This window comes from Anabas testudineus, chromosome 23 (genome assembly GCF_900324465.2).
Source record: "Anabas testudineus chromosome 23, fAnaTes1.2, whole genome shotgun sequence".
NCBI classification, from domain to species: Eukaryota; Metazoa; Chordata; class Actinopteri; order Anabantiformes; family Anabantidae; genus Anabas; species Anabas testudineus.
The window spans coordinates 5,899,010-5,917,905 of record NC_046631.1 but is presented as its reverse complement, the minus strand read 5'-3'; the positions used below and the strand labels follow the sequence as shown (position 1 = coordinate 5,917,905).

General features: G+C 41.3%; 1 protein-coding gene across 1 annotated transcript; it reads left to right on the top strand.

Moving 5' to 3' along the window:
- Window positions 1-256: 256 nt before the first annotated feature.
- tmem168a (transmembrane protein 168a) lies at window positions 257-9,570 on the top strand. Its single transcript, XM_026362857.1, has 6 exons — window positions 257-315; window positions 867-1,829; window positions 2,001-2,267; window positions 3,859-4,001; window positions 6,224-6,501; window positions 7,987-9,570. Exons 2-6 carry the CDS (start codon window positions 996-998, stop codon window positions 8,535-8,537), a joined length of 2,073 nt encoding a protein of 690 aa, XP_026218642.1. The 5' UTR covers window positions 257-315; window positions 867-995; the 3' UTR covers window positions 8,538-9,570.
- The last annotated feature ends 9,326 nt before the right edge of the window (window positions 9,571-18,896 follow it).

Below are 18,896 nucleotides of genomic sequence, written 5' to 3'. Positions count from 1 at the left end.
AATAAACGAGTTTGTGACAGCTTGTGAAAAATAATCATTTGCTGGTTCTGCTTCTGGTTATTGTGTTATTTAATCACTTTCATATATCTTCACCGCATCTCATTCAGCAATGGAAAATGTATTTAGCCTCGCAGATTAAACAAGCCACTTAATTTCGCTGAGGTTGATGCTGCTCTGATGCTTTTTCAGTGTCTGCGGTCAGTGTGTGGCATTATTCTCAGTGTTGAAAAGCAAGTCTCGTATGTTTTGACACTTCCGAGATGCCGTAGTTGGGAAATCCGGAAGCGTTGCTGCTATCATTTAAGAAAACAACATGTAAGCAAGTTTTTGTCGATAAATACATTACTTAACTACTGTTAAGTTGTACAGTAATAACTTTAATATTTGCGACATGACTGCTGCGTATCATTTAGACAGTAGAGCAACAACATTAAAACGTTAATTAGCAAGCTAGCTAACCGTCAACGAAAAGTCAGCAGGGAGGCTACGTTAGCAAACTTAAAGTGCCACATCGTCAGAAACCGAGAGACTGCAGGGCTACTGGCACTGTTTTATTTTGTTAATATAGTGTGAGGCTCTTATTAGTGAATATATTTATCTCGGTTGTTTTGCTGCAGTTGTGTGTTGCCTGTATTTTTATTATCTAGTCTTGCAAACTATGGGACATTCGCAGTCCTATTCTTTGGTATGTCGTTTGTAAAATGAGGACTATGAAAGTAAAGTAAACTAATTATATTGCAATATAACAAGAAGAAAGTTAGCATTACCTAATGAGTGGAGTTTTTTATATGATAATTGGCGTGTGTGTTTTACCTTGAATAACTTAATTCAATGATATTAACTTGAATATCCTAAATTGTTCACAGGGGTTGACTTCACATGAGGTCATCAAGAGGCGCAGTCCTCCTTTTAAAAACCGTCTGTGAGAGGATATTTAAAACGTGACTGAAGAAGATTGACTGTCAGCATTTGGAGAAGTTGTTGTCAAGTCAGCCATGGCTCGGGAGGAAGAAGAAGAGGGACTGACACTGGATGGACCTAAAGAAGTGGACATGTTTACATCAGTACGATGCCTGGGTTACCTCTCCAGTGTCAACCTCCTTGTGGCAGTGTGCCTTGGCATGTACGTACGCTGGGAGGTGACAAGTGAACCGATGATTCTGGTCATCTTCATTCTGGGCCTCTTTGTCCTGGGGATTGCCAGCATCCTCCATTACTACTTTGCCATGGAGAAAGCCAGCCTCAGCTTGTTCCATTTGTGGTTTGGCTTTCTACTTGGAATTTTGTGCTTCCTTAACAGCCCTGCCTTGGATTCAAATGTCAAAGAACTAGTTGCCAACTATCTCCTACTTGCTAGTATAGTTATGAAAACAGTATGGGCTATAACTGAGCGAATATGCAGTGCCATACAATACAAGCCCACCTTACTAACATCAGCCGAGCTGCTGGAGCTCCTGGGATTTGGCATTGCCAGCACTACCATGCTTCTTCACAAGTCAGTGGCCATAATGGGCTTGGTAGTGGGCCTGGGGGCTCTCATTGTAGACTTGAAAATGAAATCCCTGCTTGCTTTGCCCAACCTGGTCAGTTTTGCCTTGGTTACGTCTCTGGTGTTTTTCCAGGCCTTAGGCATCCCTGCCAACCCTTTTGCTTTAGGCTGCTACCTAGGTAGGCTGCTGTGTGAGCCTGTGTTGGATGTGTACTTCAGTGGGCTGGGGCCCTGCGAGCGCTGGATGCCAGTGCTGTCCATGGGGAAGGTTTGGAGGAGGCTGTCCCTGCTACCTCTGAGTCTGACTGAGATGGCTTTCTTCGTCCTGGCTGCATTAAAGGTACATTCACTGTTTGACAAAAAATATGATTATTTGATTTAGTGTTTGTGTGACTTGGTGAAGGAATTCTCAAATATGTTAGCCTTAACAAATGTTTTTTTTGTTTGTTTTTTTTTTAATAGAATTTACATTTGATGCACTGTTTAATGGTGTTTTTCTTGTCTTGCATAGCTCGGCCACTTGGAACTGTGGTATTTGGTGATCCCAGGCTTTTGCCTGTTTGGCCTTTTCTGGTCTATCTGTCACATAATTCTGCTGATCACAATTTGGGGCTTCCACACCAAGTTAAGTGAGTGTCAGAAGGCCCGGCGGCCCACTAGTCGCAGTCTGGATCAAGTCATGGCCTCCAGGGGTATCCGACAGTTTTGCCTCATTTCAGAACGACTGGTGTTCTTTAGTCTGCTGTCAACTGTCATACTGGGAGCTGTGTCCTGGCAGGTAAGACTGAAACCAGAGAGATTACTACTGCAAAAAATATGATCATAATCAGGAAATACATCTGAAGTACTTTGCCAAACCTGGTTCACTTCAACTTCTAATAAGCAACTAAAGATGAATGGACTTACTTGGAGTATTTAATTCATTGTCTTACAGTTTTTAGGTCTAGTCACATTTCTAACAACATAGCAAGCATCATTATAGTCATGTCATGAAGTGATATTGCAGAGAAACCTCATGGGTGCATTCAGAAGGTCAAAATCTGATGAATTTACAGGAAATCTTATAAATCATGCAGGGGGGAGCTGCTCTAATTCATCCTATACTACCTCAATACTTTGAGTTTCATGGCAAGGCCTTTATAAATATATCATACACCCATGTTATAAACTCTACAGAGAGATGCTAGTGGCAGTGTGTAGTTAGTAGTTGCTCCCTAAGCTGAGGCACCTCTGCGCTCATGTGGAACCAATTTAATTAGCACTTTAATATCCCTATCTACTGGCGTAAAGAGCAGCAATAACTTATTTAGCCTTATTAGATGTTTACTTTGTAAGAGTCTCATGTGTCTGAGTCCTAATTTGAGATTTGCTCATTGTTGATGCCAGCTGCAAATTTGTCTGAGAAAGTGCATGTGGGAAAGCTGTTGTTGACCTGGTGATGTGTGCAGTTTTTGATATTTTACAGCTATTTATCCGTCTAGTATGGAAATACTAGTAATATATGACCCACCACTTAAATCCATTCTTGTCCACTTGCTAGTGAGCAACCCCTGTACTCCCACATCTCAGGGTTGGCTACGGCAAATGAATTCACAACTTGTAAAAAACAAACACAGATTGCATTATATTGTAAAGTTATCTTTTATACTGTATTGAGCCTGGTCTGCTTGTAATATTATATTCAAACACTGGAGAATATAGTTTATACATTTAAGGGGAATGCAACTTCATAGAGATTCACAAAATGACTGTAAGACATTTTTCACCTCAGGCACACCCTAGGCAGCCCATTATAGTCTACAAACCTAAGTGCACTTCTACTTAACTATGCAGGTATTGATTTGCGTTCTTATACACAATGCTGTGCTATGAAATGAAACAGGTTTTTGGAGTTTGCTAAACTGCGTTGCATTCCATCACAGTCACTCAGGAAATTAATTTCTCTTAAAGCCTGACACTGCTTTGTAGCACAATGCTGTATCTGCGTTATGTTACTACCTTCTATTACACATTTGCCTCTGTATGTTTTTAAGCGCAAAAATAGATTTTTTTCATTTTGGTTGTTGACATTGAAGCTTTAAAATTTAAAGTAAACTTCAGGTGGATGGGCAATGCTATGGCTCATACACTGCAATATTTTTTCTGCTAAAATGACACTTGTGATGTATGTTTTGCATGCTGTCATACAGTCCATTGTGTCTCAATTTAGTTAGGCCCTGTCATGTTTTCTCCTGCTATAATAACACTGTGTCAGTCCTGCATTGTTTAACTGTCTTGCAAGTGTCACCACCAGTTAACTGGGCTTGACTGCTTCGGTACTAGATGTAAGTCGTGAATGAACATGACTCTGATTCTTTTGCTGTTTGCAGCCCTCCAATGGCCTCTTTCTCAGTGCTCTGCTGGTGGTGCTACCTTTGGAATCTCTGACCCATGGCTTGTTTCATGAGCTGGGCAGCTGCCTAGGGGGAACCTGTGTTGGCTATGCCCTGGTCATACCCAACACTTACAGCAGGTACAGGGGAGAGAGACACACACAAATACAGATTCATACCCGACCAGCACAGACCAACCTACACTTGAACTCCTTTTTTGAACATTTATTTATCTTTTGACTAAATTATTAATAGTGTAATTATTTCATCTGTACTGTTCAATGTTTTAGTTGTCCTATTAAAGTTGCATCTATACACCTGATGCTTAAAACTAGTTTGTCCCACAATCTGTATACTCAACCCAATCCCAGCTCTACCTCACATAGACAAATACAGAACTACATTTGCCTCATGTTAAAGTCTTTCTTGGCATCAGGGGCTGGTAAATATGGTAACTCATTCTAACTCCCTCCCCAGTTAACACAAAACCAACGGGATAAATAGACCAATAACCATGCATAAACATGCTGCTAATGTTTGGGCCCTTAAGGGATCATTTCAATGCTCCCTCTGCAGCATACTAAGTTGTTCAACTGGAGAAGTTAGCCATTAGCTGTTGATGATGCCCCTCCTTTTGCCCTCTCAGTTGGCCAGGCATTTTTTGGAATACACTAGTTAGTTTTGATCAGACACATCTCCTCCTAGACAGCAGACGCTAGCCATCAGTTATACATCAGTGTTTACATTTTTGAGGGCTCCTCGGCAGTCTAGAAATGTGAATCTTTTAAGATTCTTGTCTGGTATCTTTTAAGATTTTTGCCATCTACATAATAAACTATTAGCTGGTTTTGTTTTCACAGGGGATGCCAGGCTTAGTAGTGCTCTCCAGGTGATTATGAATGCAGGTCCATGTGCTATTGGAGCTGTGGACATCTGTATGCAGGGCTGTATGTGCAGGGTCCATAGGGAGGACTCAGAGCATGATGAGAATGCAGCAGTGTATAATCGGCTGTTTGATGGCTGCAGATCATGTTTTCACAATGACAAGAGCCCCACAGGGAGATTAGCGAGATAGGGGTGAGAAGGAGAGGCACGCAGGGTAGAATGAGGGAGAGTAAGCCGAGGGAAAGAAAACACAAGGAGAGGAGTGAGGTTATAAACCATGAGGGAGCGTGGTGGTAAAAGCAAAAAGGGACAGACAGAGCAAAGGAAGTGGAGGAATTGTAAAAGACGGGATGAAGGGTGTGGAGCTTTGAGCTGGGGAGAAAAGGACAGGATTTTTTTTTTAAGGATGAAAGAGAAAGTGTAACAGCAGAAGATGCGGTGTGAATCTCAAACTACAAGACGTCTCTCTCCAGGGCATCATGAGATCTGAAAAGATTAGACGGGTTTAGGTGAATGGTGATCTTGCCATTTTCCAGAGCACCATGCAGAGCATGTTTTTTTTTTTTTCTGAAGTGGTCTTAATGTTACTTAGAAATTTTGTTTTCTTGTCTTCAAAATCCGAAATAAATTCTGGCTCTTAAAAAGCACAGAAAGGAATCTAAAATGTAAAACTAGGTTTTCGAAAGAAGTGTCAACATTAATAACAGTGATCACATCACAGCACATGCCTGATAAGAACATCCTCGGTGCCTGTCAGAAAAAAACAGTATCATTCCACCAGCCAAAAAAAAAAAAAAAAAAAAAATCAATTCTATCTCATCCACATTAGATAAACTTCAACCCGTCCTTGTCAGCATGAGGTTGAAGGTGATAATAGTGGTGCTGAGTTGTGCAGATGTCTGTAAGAGTGTGTGCGTACGACTTTGCCACCAGCTCGACCATGAATAAATCAAGTCCAGGGAAAGAAAGAAAGAAAATGTATAGCCACACTGAGTAGGACTTGTGTGTGTTAACATTCATCATTATAATCGGGCTGGGTTCTGTGTCACATGCCTCCACGTACACTTTTATGAAATCACTTTGCCCTCAACTGTCTTTAACCTCAGTTCCTACTCTCATTTCTTGTCTCCCTGCTCCATTCCCCTTGCTCTTTTTTCTGGTAATTTCCTTTTATTCTTGACTCCTTTCACATCTCTGAGGTTAATGTCATTTCCTGCAGCAGTGTTCGACCTCTCCACTCTTCCTCTCAGTTTTTGCCCATTTTCTCTCATCCTCTTCTCCTTCCCTAGTGGTGGGACATCTACTCCACCCCGGTGTGTCACACTATCAACTTCTCACTGATACATCTCTCATTCGCTTCAGCCTCTGTTCATCTCTTATCCACCCCAGTATGAGAAGGCGCCTAACTTGATTCTCCTTTACTGTAGATTTTAGAAGTGAATTTCTCACATCCTCATCATCTCTCTCTTCTCTCCAGCGCCAGCGGCCAGCCAATTCTGCTAGCACCTGAGAAGGAGCAGCAGGTAAATCTGCGCTCTACAGGTATGCTGAACAATGTGCAGCACCTCTTCTCCCACCACATGATCCAGACGTTTGGCTGCGACTATTCCACCAGTGGTGTTACCTTAGAGGCCATGCACGCCAAGTTATGTGACTTTCTGGAGCATCGCACTGCAGATGGACCACGTCATGACACCTATCTGATTTTCTACAGTGGGCCAACAAACAAAGGCACAGGAGCCTGGGCACTGGCAGGTTAGAGTCACACATTTTCTTCTATGCTCTTCTGCTTCTTTATCACCACAGGGTCCTAGAGTTACATAGACAAAAACAACAGAACTTAAAAATGTATTTCAGCATTTTCTTTTTATTTATTTATTTTTTAAAGTGGGTTTAATCAATATGAAAGTTTTATTGTCTGATCCTTACAGACCCCTCATGAGTTCCTGAACACATCAAAAATAAATATTCCATTTTTTTTTTTTTGGTTTTACCATTTTCGTCATTACAAAGTTTTTTTGTGAATGCACAGTAAGTTGGATGTCAACTTTCCTCTTTTCTCTCTAATCACATATGAACAGTCAGTAATTACAGAAGACTGAATGCAACAAAAATTTAACATAATTTAGTGTTTACTGCAGAGCTGTTGTGTCCAATAGCATTATGTAGATATTATATTCTCACATCTTCTCTTCTCTATCTGCATTTACATAACATTCTTTTCATTCCCTCATCTTTTTAGTCAATCAGAGGCTGATGGGTTTTTTTTACAAATCAGACAATGAAACCAAACAGTTAAAATTGCTGTGAAGGACTCGGCACCGAATTTCATTTCCAGTAGAGATGATTATGTGAAAGTTGTGGACGGGCTGCTGCGACACAAGCATTCCCTCAATAGAAATGAGAATCACAGCAGGTTAACACCATGTCAGCTCCAATGATTCTGTTGAGAGAAGTGAAAAAAAAAATCCCCACTGGAAGGATAATCATTTCCATGTTACCATTCAAAAAGGACATTTTCAGTCAGTGTTCAGATTGTACACACTGATGGGGATTGTTTTGGCAAATTCAAAAAGAGGACAGTTTACTGTTTTCATGTCATATTTTTACTTAGTCTTATAACAACTTTGTGTTTTTCAATGCAAAATTTTACAGGAATCTGCAAAAATAAGTAGTTTGTGGATACATGCCTGCGTATTGCTTTTGTAATACAGCAGCAGGGTCTCTAAATTCACTTGTTGTAGAGTTATAAGCATGTAGTGGGAGCACAGTTTCCACATTTTTACTTGCTGGCCAGCAGCAGAAGTAATTTTTCTCCTTAACTCTTAAATGATTTAGATGCAACAGAGATAATTTGATTTATCTGTTTGCAAGGTAGAGCAGCTCTGATCTTTCTAGTTCTTAGAACTGCCATCTGTGACCAGTGTGTCCATCAGCAGCCCAGTGACCTATTGAAAAGTCCTTGAACCCCAGTGAACTAAAATTGGTTACTTATATAACACAAACTGGATATCCTCATAAGAACACTGGCTTTTTAAATTCATAAACATGTAAACGAAACGGACACATGCCAGGTGTAGTTCTGTGCTTTAAAAAAAACAAGACAAAGACTAATTCAACATTAAGTCATCACTCTCCCCTCCATTCCCCCTCTGTAGCCACCCTACAATTTCTTCCAACACTTCCTCACCGCTGCTCTCTTTCTCCAAACCTCTCACCCTCTAACCCGTTCTAATTAAGGAGGTGGGAGTCTCCACCTGGGCCAGCTGCTGGACTTGTGGAAAGAGAAGAATGCAGGCCACTGCTCCCGTCTCATCCTCGTCCTGGACACCGAGAACTCTCTCCCTTGGGTAAAGGAAGTGCGCAGGGTGGAGGGGGTGTATGTAGCTGTGCAGGGGGCTGAACTGCCTCTAACAAGTATGGACCCAGAGACTGGAGACATCCCTTTTTTAGGGGACTTCACTTCCGAATGGGTTGAGTTCAGCTGCAACCCACACAGCAATATCCAGTGGTCAGAAAAGGGAAAGGCTGTCAAGGCTATTTATGGCGTGTCTAAACGTTGGAGCGACTACACACTCCACCTACCAACTGGAAGTGATGTAGCCAAGCACTGGAAGACCCACTTTCCCAAGGCTACATATCCCATAGTGCACCTGTCCAACTGGTGCTGTGGTCTCAACTTGTTCTGGTTTTGTAGCATGTGTCTGCGCTGCTTCAGGAGGTGTAAGCTATCCTGGTTTCCACCCGCTGTACTGGACACTGGGCAGGGCATTAAACTGGTACATTCATAGGAAATGTGAAGTTAGATTTTTGACTGTTTTAACCGTTGGGGTCTGTGCGAATATACATAGGAAGAAAAATAAATAATAAAGAGAACAGTGCGAATTTGGCCTTCAGTTAGAGAGATGTTACAGGCCTTAGCTATTTTCTTTTTGCATTGTATTTACTTGATCTGATGAGAATTTAATTATTTCATTTTAATTCATAATTATTAATAAATTGCTTCATCCAAATGCAGTAGAAAAAGCCCAATTGGGGAAAAACGACTCTTGCAAAACCATATTGAGTCCGGATCAAATTCATATTCTAGAACGGCTTAAATGTACTAATTTGTTTCTGTTTTGGTATGCATTTATCCTATGTCCGGTGTGTGAAATGTTTTGGAATAGCGTTTTGCCATTCCTTTGGAACGTTTTTTTGTTTTGTTACAACATGCCATTTGACTCTTGAAAGTGCCTTATAAAATGGATTTTGGGAATTCAGGGATCATTATTCCTATTTAGGATACCTATACAAAATGGAACTGAACTCTATGATCTTCTAATTACAGGAAAGTCTCCGACCCAAACCAACTTGTCACTGTTGGTGTGAGATTTTTTTCCTTATCACTTTCAGACTGTTTATATATTCATGCTTTTAAGCACTGAACAAAGAAAGATGCAACAGCTGTGCGACAGCATATTATCAACAGACTAGGACCCTGCATTGTGCCTTGTTTATTTACTCGCAGTACATATCAGTTCACCTGGAAAAAGTCATTTGCTTTTCACAAATAGTTTTCTATTTGTCTTAATCCCATTCTGTGAGAAGCTCACAGTGATTTTCTTTGGTGCTCTGACCTTATGAACTCATGCTGATCACCCTCTCTTTTCTTTGCTTGACCTTTCTCCCACTCATCCCCAAACCCTACAGCTGCCTTAACATGTGTTTCACTGGGATGTTTTCATTGAGGTCAAATGGTATTTTTCATATGTAATTCCCATGTGCCTCGCTTGAGTTATGTCTTAAAGCATTAAACTTGGGTAATAATTTTTTGTCTGATAATATTAATGTTGTTGTCTGTGAAATATATCTATATTTGGGAAGCGGAAGGAGTAAGTGACATGGTTTAGGCAATTGGCCAGGTCGTAAATAAAGTATGATATGTTGGAGAAGAGTTCTGCAACGTATTTTAATTGGATTTAATTGGATGGATTTGCTCTGAGACTCGCACTGCTCTGTGTGTGCATTCTCAAAAGAAAGAAAAGACAACTGGCAAGACCCATTTACCATGGCCGGCTTTACAGACACTGAGTAAATACAGACTCTGCTCAGTGAAAACACTAGCAATGACTGGCAAATATTAGATGTGTGAGCTGGAGAAAATGAGAAACTGTGTAAAGAGGGGGAAAAAATGAAACCATACACGGCGCAGTATCTCAGAGGGATTTGCTCACTGAGCTTTCTTCTAAGTTAGTCCCAGTGCTTGGACATGTGTCCGAGGAGCTGCTGGGTATTTTACTGGTCTCAGGGAACAGGACTGTGATTTGGCACATGCCTGAATGATGCCATTTGGCAACGAGCATGGTTTGGAGAGATCTTGGAAGGAAGAAAGCTGCCATGAAGCAACTTATTACTGTTTTTAACATCTAGTGTTTAGGTAATATCAAACCATAGACATGTGTGAGGAGTAAGTTGCGTTTTCACATTGGCAATTAGTGAATAAGAAAAGTATATATGCTGTCGTGTGTGGGCGTTTGTTTTCATTGGTGTAGCCTGCCAGCTGTGGTTATAGCTAAGGTCAGGGATTCATGTATGTGGTGGGAATCATTTATGAGAATATTAGATTATGGGCCGGATTCATCTTCTAAACTGGATTAGGTAATAAAAGAGCCAGCCGCCTCTGAGGCCCGTGTGGATGTGCTGAGTCAGAGCCCACCACACACACTCCCAGACACAGACATTATCACAGATACATAGATAGATACAACCACATGCACAAGTTCTCTACTGTCTTTCTCTCATCCTGTTCCTCTGCAGCTGAGCTTCTCATCTGTGGGTAATTACAGCCTGTCACGGGGCGTTACCTTATAATGCAGGCAAAGTGATGTGCATGACGTTTGCCTGCAATTTATTTGAGGGAATAGAAATGCTTTTATAGCGCAAGTTACATCTTAGCACTGAACTGACAGCGAAAATACATGAGCTATTCCTGTAATATTGCTTATTCAAATTTTTCTGAAGCAGTTTAGTCTGGCAATTAAATTTCTTTTTCTTGAATACAGTTTTAACTTCCTTAAACTACATTTTCTGCCAGTTGCTTGGTGTTTAACAATTGCTTTACTCATTACATAAAAGGGTGTCTGACCTCTTCAGAACTTGTTTTAATATGTTATAAAAGGTAAAACAGGATTGGAGTGCTGCCATTTTTCTAACTTGGGTATTCTTCAACACTCTGTTACAGTAAGTCACTGACTTCCAGTGCCAGATGCCATAATAATGTTTATACATAAATGCTGAATGTCCCCTTTTCTCTTCATCCTTGGGAACAGACGGAGGAATGGGATGACAGACAGATTCAGGAGCTCCACTGTTCCGCTCCCAACTCGTACTTTCCCAGATGCTTTTGCACTGTGGATCGCAGTAGGTCTGACATTGAAATGTCAAAGCCATTATCTCAAATTACAAGGGCTGAGGATGCGTTTAGTGGCTGTTTAACCGTGCAACACTCCTTACTACGCAGACAATCATTTGCTAGAGTCTGCCAAAATCCCCCTGCTCTCGGGCTGCTCTTTATCAAGTTTCTATAAAAACAATATGGCATTAGTGTGGTAATAATTTTATCATCTAACGTGTAGCATGAAGGTGGATCAGTGCATTTTCCAAAACTAGTTTCTAGTTTTTCAACATGTCTGGTCCATATCCATATGATCAAGCTGTTCCAGCAGGAGATGTGACCTGCTTTAATTCACTGGCAAAAGTTTTAGTCCCCTCAGGATCTCTGTCGAGATATCAGCTAAAATGTATAGATTTTCAAATTCAAGGCACAGATGTGAAGAGATTATTCATGGTACATCGGAGTTACTCTGGGCAAGGATTTACGAGCTGATGCAGAAGGAGGGTGGAGTGAAGCAGACCTTGTATCTTAAGTTATCATACATATTCTTTTTTGTAACGTGAAGGTTAAGATTATTGTAGGATAAAGGAATTAAGTGGGCCCCCTTGTCTTATTGTTGACTTGGCCCTGCTTGCTGTCTTATCTGGATAAGAAAAGAACACAGAAGTGCTGAAATGCACACAGAATGCAGTAGAAACATAATTTTAACACGTGGCAGATACTCAAGGCCTGTGACATCTGATGATTTAATATGACGGTGAAGAAGGCCTTTTCCAGGTGTGTTATTAGTATGGACCTCTACCAATCCTCAATCAAACTCCCGTGCTCTGGATATTTGCTCTTGTAAGCAGCCAAATATACTTTGTATGAGCCAGATGATGGCGATACGCTTGATTCAATTAAAAGTCTAAATTGGAGGCTAACGAGACTGTCAGCACTGTGGGATCGGAGGTTTGGTAATTAGCTTTGTTGTCACAGTCGGGTTGAGATGGGACAGGGCTAGATTGAGCTAGGCTAGTGAAACAGATGATTCTATTCTGATCTTGCATCTGGGATCCCATAGAGTTTCTAATGTCAGCCAAAAGAGGCTTTTCCTGTTCATGGGATAATATCTTTTTGAGTTGGATTTGGATGGTTGGTATTTTACAACACTGACATGATTAAATACGTGGCATGTATTTTCATCAATGTGTCATCAATCTTCTATTGTGCAATCAAGTCATTTAGTCTTGTTTAAACATTGGCTGTGCTACCAATAGAACAACAAAGGTATTAAATATTGTTTCAAAGGAACAGTTTCTTTCCAAGAGTTAGTTGAATGATACTGTACTAAGCTTAGCCCCCTTTCTGTCACTCTGTGAACTTCCATCCTGCCCTGAAATACTTTCTCTAGCTAACACAGTGCTGATGCATGACTCACCTAACCCTGCTTCCCCGATCTTCAGTCTGTCTGACGGCTGCTAAGTGGGTTATGGAGCCACTCTGGATGTCTTCTCAACCATGACATAACAACGCACTCAGGCACAGACTTACCTGTTTACTGCCTGTAACAAGGACTCAGCTTACTTTAGGTATAGCACAGACACTGAGAAAGGTTGGGTTGGAGGGGGATTAAGGGATGGCTGCTTCACAAGATGAAGATTTACAAGAGCTCTTTTGCTCTCTTGCATGTTTATCAGGGGTTGTGTTTACTTCTCTGGTCATAGGCAATTGCTTGTCTTGTACAGGTGTGGAGGTGTGTGTGTCCTCCAGAATTTATACCATGACCTTTCCCCAGAGACAGAGAAAAGGGAGATTCTAGCAGCATTTCTGCACCGAATAACAAGGGAATCCTTTTGTGAAAAGAGCCAAAGTCAAATTACAACCAGAATTATGCACAATTTTTGGCCAAGGCTTCATTATTGCTGCACATATGCTTGGCCCTGACCTGCTGGTTTTGTGATACTCTGTGTGTGTGTGTGTATGTGCAAGGGAGAGCATGCAGGGACTTGCACACATGTTCTTCTCTCTATTTCTGTGTGTGTGTAACATTACTAGAACCCCAGGGGGTCTAGCAGGAGCTCGTTTGATTGCAGCCTCACAGCTGGCACGTTATGTTAGCCAGCCGCTCTTTGAGAGAAGTGAAGACAGAGAGAGAGAGGCAAGAAATTGGAGAAATAGGAATGAAAGATGACCCGATAAATAACGGCAAAAGGAGAAGACAGCTCTCATTGCTTTAGGTTTTACTTTGTTCAGTCAGAAAAGGAGGCTTTAGAAAAAAAGGAATGGTGGATAAAGATAGATGGAAGGGGATAAGGGGATAGAGGTGGGCAGGTGTGCCCACGGTGGTGTTTCAGAGTGAACCAAGGGGAGGAAAGAGTACACCTGTCCCTCTTTGATCAAACACACAGTCATCAGTGTAGAACTCTCAGATACAGTATATACATATATGCAGCATATATTTGCAATAAGAGTATTTGTCCATACAGATACAGATGGTTTACTGTGGGATTTAAAGGCATGCAAAAGCCCTTGCTCAGTTTAAGTGCTGCAGTCAGAGCCTCATGCTGTTGGGCAATTGGGCAACGGCATGGAATAGCCTAATTTAGAGGCAGATGACTAGATGTCCCTGAACGCAGAAAAAATAGCGACTAAGAGAGGCAAGGAGACACTGTACAGACTGTGAGGGTTTTGTGTGTATAGGCATAAAAAGAGAAAAATAAATTGCCAAAGAGAGAACAAAAGAGATGAGAAAATACACACACACACACACACACACAATCCCACCGAGGACCGCTGTCATCCATTGCTGTGTGCAGTGTGGGAACATTCCAGACTCATCTGTTTTGGCTAGAGTGTGTCTGCTTAGAGAGAGGAAAAAACAAAAGGAGAAGAGCGGGGGGGTTTAAAGAGGCAGAGCAGCGACAGAGGAGCAGACAGTGAAGGAAAACAAGCAAGACAATCGGACAGATGAGGCAGGAAAAATCGACTGTGTGGTTTTTTTTTTTTTTTGGTTGTCAGGTGATGTGTTAAGGGGGCAAACGAGAACCTGTTGCTGCATTCCCAATCCATCTGTTCAATTTGGATTTAAAAAAAAGGACTCCTCACTCACCTGCGACAGTGGACTGGCAAGAAAAAGCATCTCCAGAATTCACCGTCGAGCAGCCCCAGCATACCAAATCGAAATGCAGACACAAGAGCTTCATCAGTCGAGGAATCATTAAGTCACATTACCTATTGTGACTTCACTGGAAGAGTCCAAGGTTTTCCTCATCAGATTTCAGTAGACACAAAGCAAAGTTTGAGTGATGTAGCCTAATGTAATGATCACCTGATACTCTAATGACCTCAAATGTTTAATCCTCAGAGATATTTAAAATATTGCATCACTTTATCAGCGTTTCATCACAGAACCAAATTAGCACCAGCAGATTACATTAACAGCAGACTATATTTACACTATGTTCACGGGAACACATCAGACGCAGCATTCACGGCGATGTGCATTCACAGAAAGCACACTGTAGTACACTAACACAAACACAATCTATTCACAGTGATCTTTTGTAGTTCTGCTCTCCTTGTCATCACAAGCAGTGCAGCGCTGTTTAAATATGTTATTTTTGCACAGAAGGTGACATCAACACACCTCAGGCGTTCATCATTAACTGTAAACCTTTCTACTCGCCCCGTGAGTTCTCCTCATTCATTCTTGTGATGCCTGAACGCCTTGGTTATTGGAGACTTGAACAAAGGTAATCTCTCCCACGAACTCCCTAAATACACACAGTTCGTTAAGTGTCAGACTGGAAAGGGACCACTGCTACACCACCAACAGTGGTGATTATCGTGCTGCCCTCACACTGCACTGGGACAATCGGACCACTGTGAAGACCTCAAAGAAGTACACCATTAACCACTGCACCTCCACCCCATTTCTGTGCAGAAATGTTTGGACTGGTTTTGCCACCAATAGTCTGGACGAGTACACAGACGCTGTGACGTATTACATTAATTTCTGTTAATGTAGGACCCCCTCTAACAGCCATTGATCTGCAGCCTCTTTTCAAATGCTACACCTGGATCACCTACACAGCCTCAGCCTCTCAGAGTCGCTGAGGGATGAGGCTCCCTTGCAGTTCGCCTAGAGAGCCAACAGATCTGTAGAGGTTGCTGTAAACATGGCCCTCCACTTCATCCTCCAGCATCTGGACTCTCCAGGATCCTATGCCGGGTATACTGTCTGAGGACTTCAGCTCTGCCTTCTGCTTCCTGGAAACCACCTTCACCAGGAGCTTAAGTAGGAGCAGAACGTCAGCTCCCTCACCACAAGTGCTCTTTCCTGTTTCTGATTCTTTGTCTTTTTCTGTTGCTGTGTCAGTATGACATTTTTATGAGATGTGGAGTCTAAATCTGTATATTAAAAGCTATAATGGAATAGTTAATAGACATTTGGGGAACTCATTAGCTTTCTTGATGATAATTACTATAGATGATTTATGTCATCATCATGTCTTTGTGCTAAATTGTAATTTGGAAGATGACTTGCTTAGCCTATACTAGTAAGACGGAAAAAAAAGCATAGAGGCACCCACCAAAGCACGTATTTCTGCATAAAACCAAACATTTCTGTTTCCCTCTGCTAAAATTTTAACGAATGTGTTCTCAAAACACTGTAGAAAATTAAGAATAATAGGCAATTCATGATGTCACGTCAGAAAATTAACAAAGGTAGTTTGTGTATTACTTGCCCCGCTAAAAATCATGAATGAAGCATGAGACCAGTCAACCTGTCTCATCACCTGAAGGGCTCATTGCACTTTAATGGACAAAGTGTGCTATACAAATTAGGCTTGTCTGAATAACTGAATAATTTCTTATTCAAAACACAGAGGAAGATTAAACCTTTCTGAAACAGCCCTCTTGGCAGCAGTTTAACGATGCATTCAAGGACAGCAGCAGTTCAAACTGTTACGTGAGCAGTTTATTTTTTTATTATTTTCTCGATGGGTCTCTTTGATGACCTTCTTTCTTGACCATTAATCTGCACCCGGCCTTTCTCTCCTTTTTCCCATAACTGCTCTTGTTGCTGTGCTGCTGTTTCAGGTTGAGCTGTTTTAACACCCTGCCGATGATTATATTCGCTTTAATTACATCTGTGTGGAATGGGGGAGCACTAGAAATCATGACCTGGTGCATATTCAATAAAGTCACTGAAACAACAAATGGAAGTGACTACCCTACGGTGTTTGTTCATCTGTGCACTGAGGATTTATGCAAGACTGACCTTCACATGTCATCTGTCTTACTTGCAGCCAACAGAAAACTGAAATCTGATATAAAACAGTTATCAGAAAGGGGGAGGGGGCAGTGCTGAAGTATGAAATAGTGAGTGAGTTTCCTTGCTGCAAGAATTGGTCATGAGATGTGAGTGTTTCTTGTAGCTGTGGATTAGACCTGCACAACGTTTAGGATGAACTTTGGATCCTATTCTTAGGACGCCTGATGCAAACAGCTCTCTTCTGGTCATTCCACCACATGCTCTAACTGGGCCAGTGCAAAATTTGTGTCTTCAAAGCCATTCTGTAGTAGATTAATTTCAGTATTTAAGGTCAATGTCCTGCAACGTCTAAATGAAACATGACAGAATCAGATAGACCACACTCTGAGAACACCAGATACTGTACTGTATATCTCAGCCTTCTGAACAAGTCTGTGAAAGACGAATCGGACAGATCATGAGGGGGGAAAATGCCTCACAGTTACTGAATGTACAATCGTCTGTATTTCTTTTTAATGTGAAAGGCAAGACACCTGCCTGAAGGCACATATGCTCCTCTGTATCGCATGAACCGTGTGCACATTTATTGGCTTGTGTTGCATTAGAGAGAATTAACTGGCTGAATAACTCACTGTGCTAATTAAAACAGCTTGCACTCACAGTGATGGTGCAACTTTAGCGAGACAGTAATTAATTTCTGAATGGACCCTTTTTGGACAGACTGGTGATGATACATATCCTGTATAGTTTGGCTAAGGTACTATTCTTAAAAGAGACAAATTAATTTTGAGTGGAACACAAATTAATTTCTCGACCAGTTCATACCAATTATTGTCTTTTTGCAGAAGATGTAAAATACCTCTGGCAACTGTCTGCAATAGCATTCCAGCAATATTTCCCATAGTCGCATAGAGTGGTAGTTAATTTACTCAGAGACTATGTCATATGTGAGATGAGGAGGCAAGATGTTGCCAACAAGGCATCCTTACTATCAGTCCTTGTTACCAGTCAGTAATAAATTTCAACATTGCATGTGAGTCTAGTGGAATGATCTCTGTGAATACAAAGGCTACAGACTGTGTTTGTGTGTCTTTCTGTGATGTAATGGTCACACCAACACGTCCATGTCCTGCCACACGCAGCAGGAAACCTTAGCAAACGCCTGACCCAGAAAGCAGTGCTAGGAACGTGAGGCATTACCCTGTCAAGCTCTCCACCGCACAATTCATTTCCATCAAGACGTGTAATAATGCTTGTACTCAGTGAAATTGCTTTTAGCCTTTCGGGTCAGTACAACTGGACTGCAGGGTATGGGAAGGTGTTCTTTGTGTCTAAGTCTTTTCTGCTTCTTTTTTATGATAGTTAGTACCTGCGGCCTGTGGTCAGCCACCTTGCTATAGTCATATTAGTGTAGTGATTTATATGTGCAGAAATCTTGTGTAGCCCTGTTAAAGAGGTTTTACAACAGCATGACAGATTGGCCTCCTGGTGCACTGCATTTCCACATTTCTGCTTTTCCACGTTGAACCTTTTTTTTTAATTCCACACTCTTTTACGTGCACTAAAAAACACTACATTTATTAGTGCTGCGATGTGATCGTGTGTTTTATTTCACAGGGTGCTTTCATTCTGAGAAAGAGCGTGACACAGTCAAATATTTTTTCTCTCTTTCTGTATGAGTAGCCAAACAGTGTTTCGATAAGGGAGTGAGAGAAATGAACCCTTTGCTTCCTCCAATGACAGCTGGGTTGTAGCATCAAGAACCAATATAGCTTCTATGATAGCTATGAATGTTAAATATATGAGAAACATTTGGTGTTTAAAAATATACACCCTGACTAATCTGCATGCAAACCTGTATGCCACATGATTGGTGAGGTAATTGGTAGCTTTCATTTGACAGCGTGCTGATTGACCTGCCCTGACATTTACAACGATGTTGCACCGGCTTGTCAGCCGCTCAGGGTTCTGCTTGAGAAATCACAACCAATCATGCAAAGAGCTCTTAGAAATGTAAAGAGTTGAGACTGTAGTGGCGGCAGCTCGGGATCAGTTGAATCCCAATTATTAAAAACTTTGAAATATTCTTCCTCTGAGTCACTTGAAGCGTGACTGAATTGATTTTCAAAAACGAGCTCACTGATGGATGCAGTACACTTGCAGTACTCGATCACACCCTTATAGTGCTTTTTGATCACAGCTAAAGGCAAGTGTTAAAATGGGCGATTAAGCAGAAGCTGATTGTTCCCTCTCCTTTGATATATATATATGGAAAAGCTATATGCTGTTTCAGCTCCTATAACAGCATTGTCATCAACATCTAGTTCGTCATCAGGACAAAACTGCCCTTGCATTGAATTTCACTTCTCATCTTCACATTGGCACTTGTGAACAGTAGCCAAATCCCACAGAGCAAATAGTTTTAAAGGAATAGTTGGATTTAAGGAAACATCTCATCCAGTTATACAAGAAAACTTAGTGCAGAATAAATTATATCTAAATTGGGTTGAGATA

What these genes read in the sequence shown, in the direction of transcription:
- tmem168a (XM_026362857.1), top strand. Translation starts at nt 996, where the DNA reads ATGGCTCGGGAGGAAGAAGAAGAGGGACTGACACTGGATGGACCTAAA. An exon ending in TCGTCCTGGCTGCATTAAAG is followed by an intron (nt 1,830 to 2,000) that starts GTACATTCACTG and finishes TGTCTTGCATAG; the next exon opens with CTCGGCCACTTGGAACTGTG. An exon ending in TGGGAGCTGTGTCCTGGCAG is followed by an intron (nt 2,268 to 3,858) that starts GTAAGACTGAAA and finishes TGCTGTTTGCAG; the next exon opens with CCCTCCAATGGCCTCTTTCT.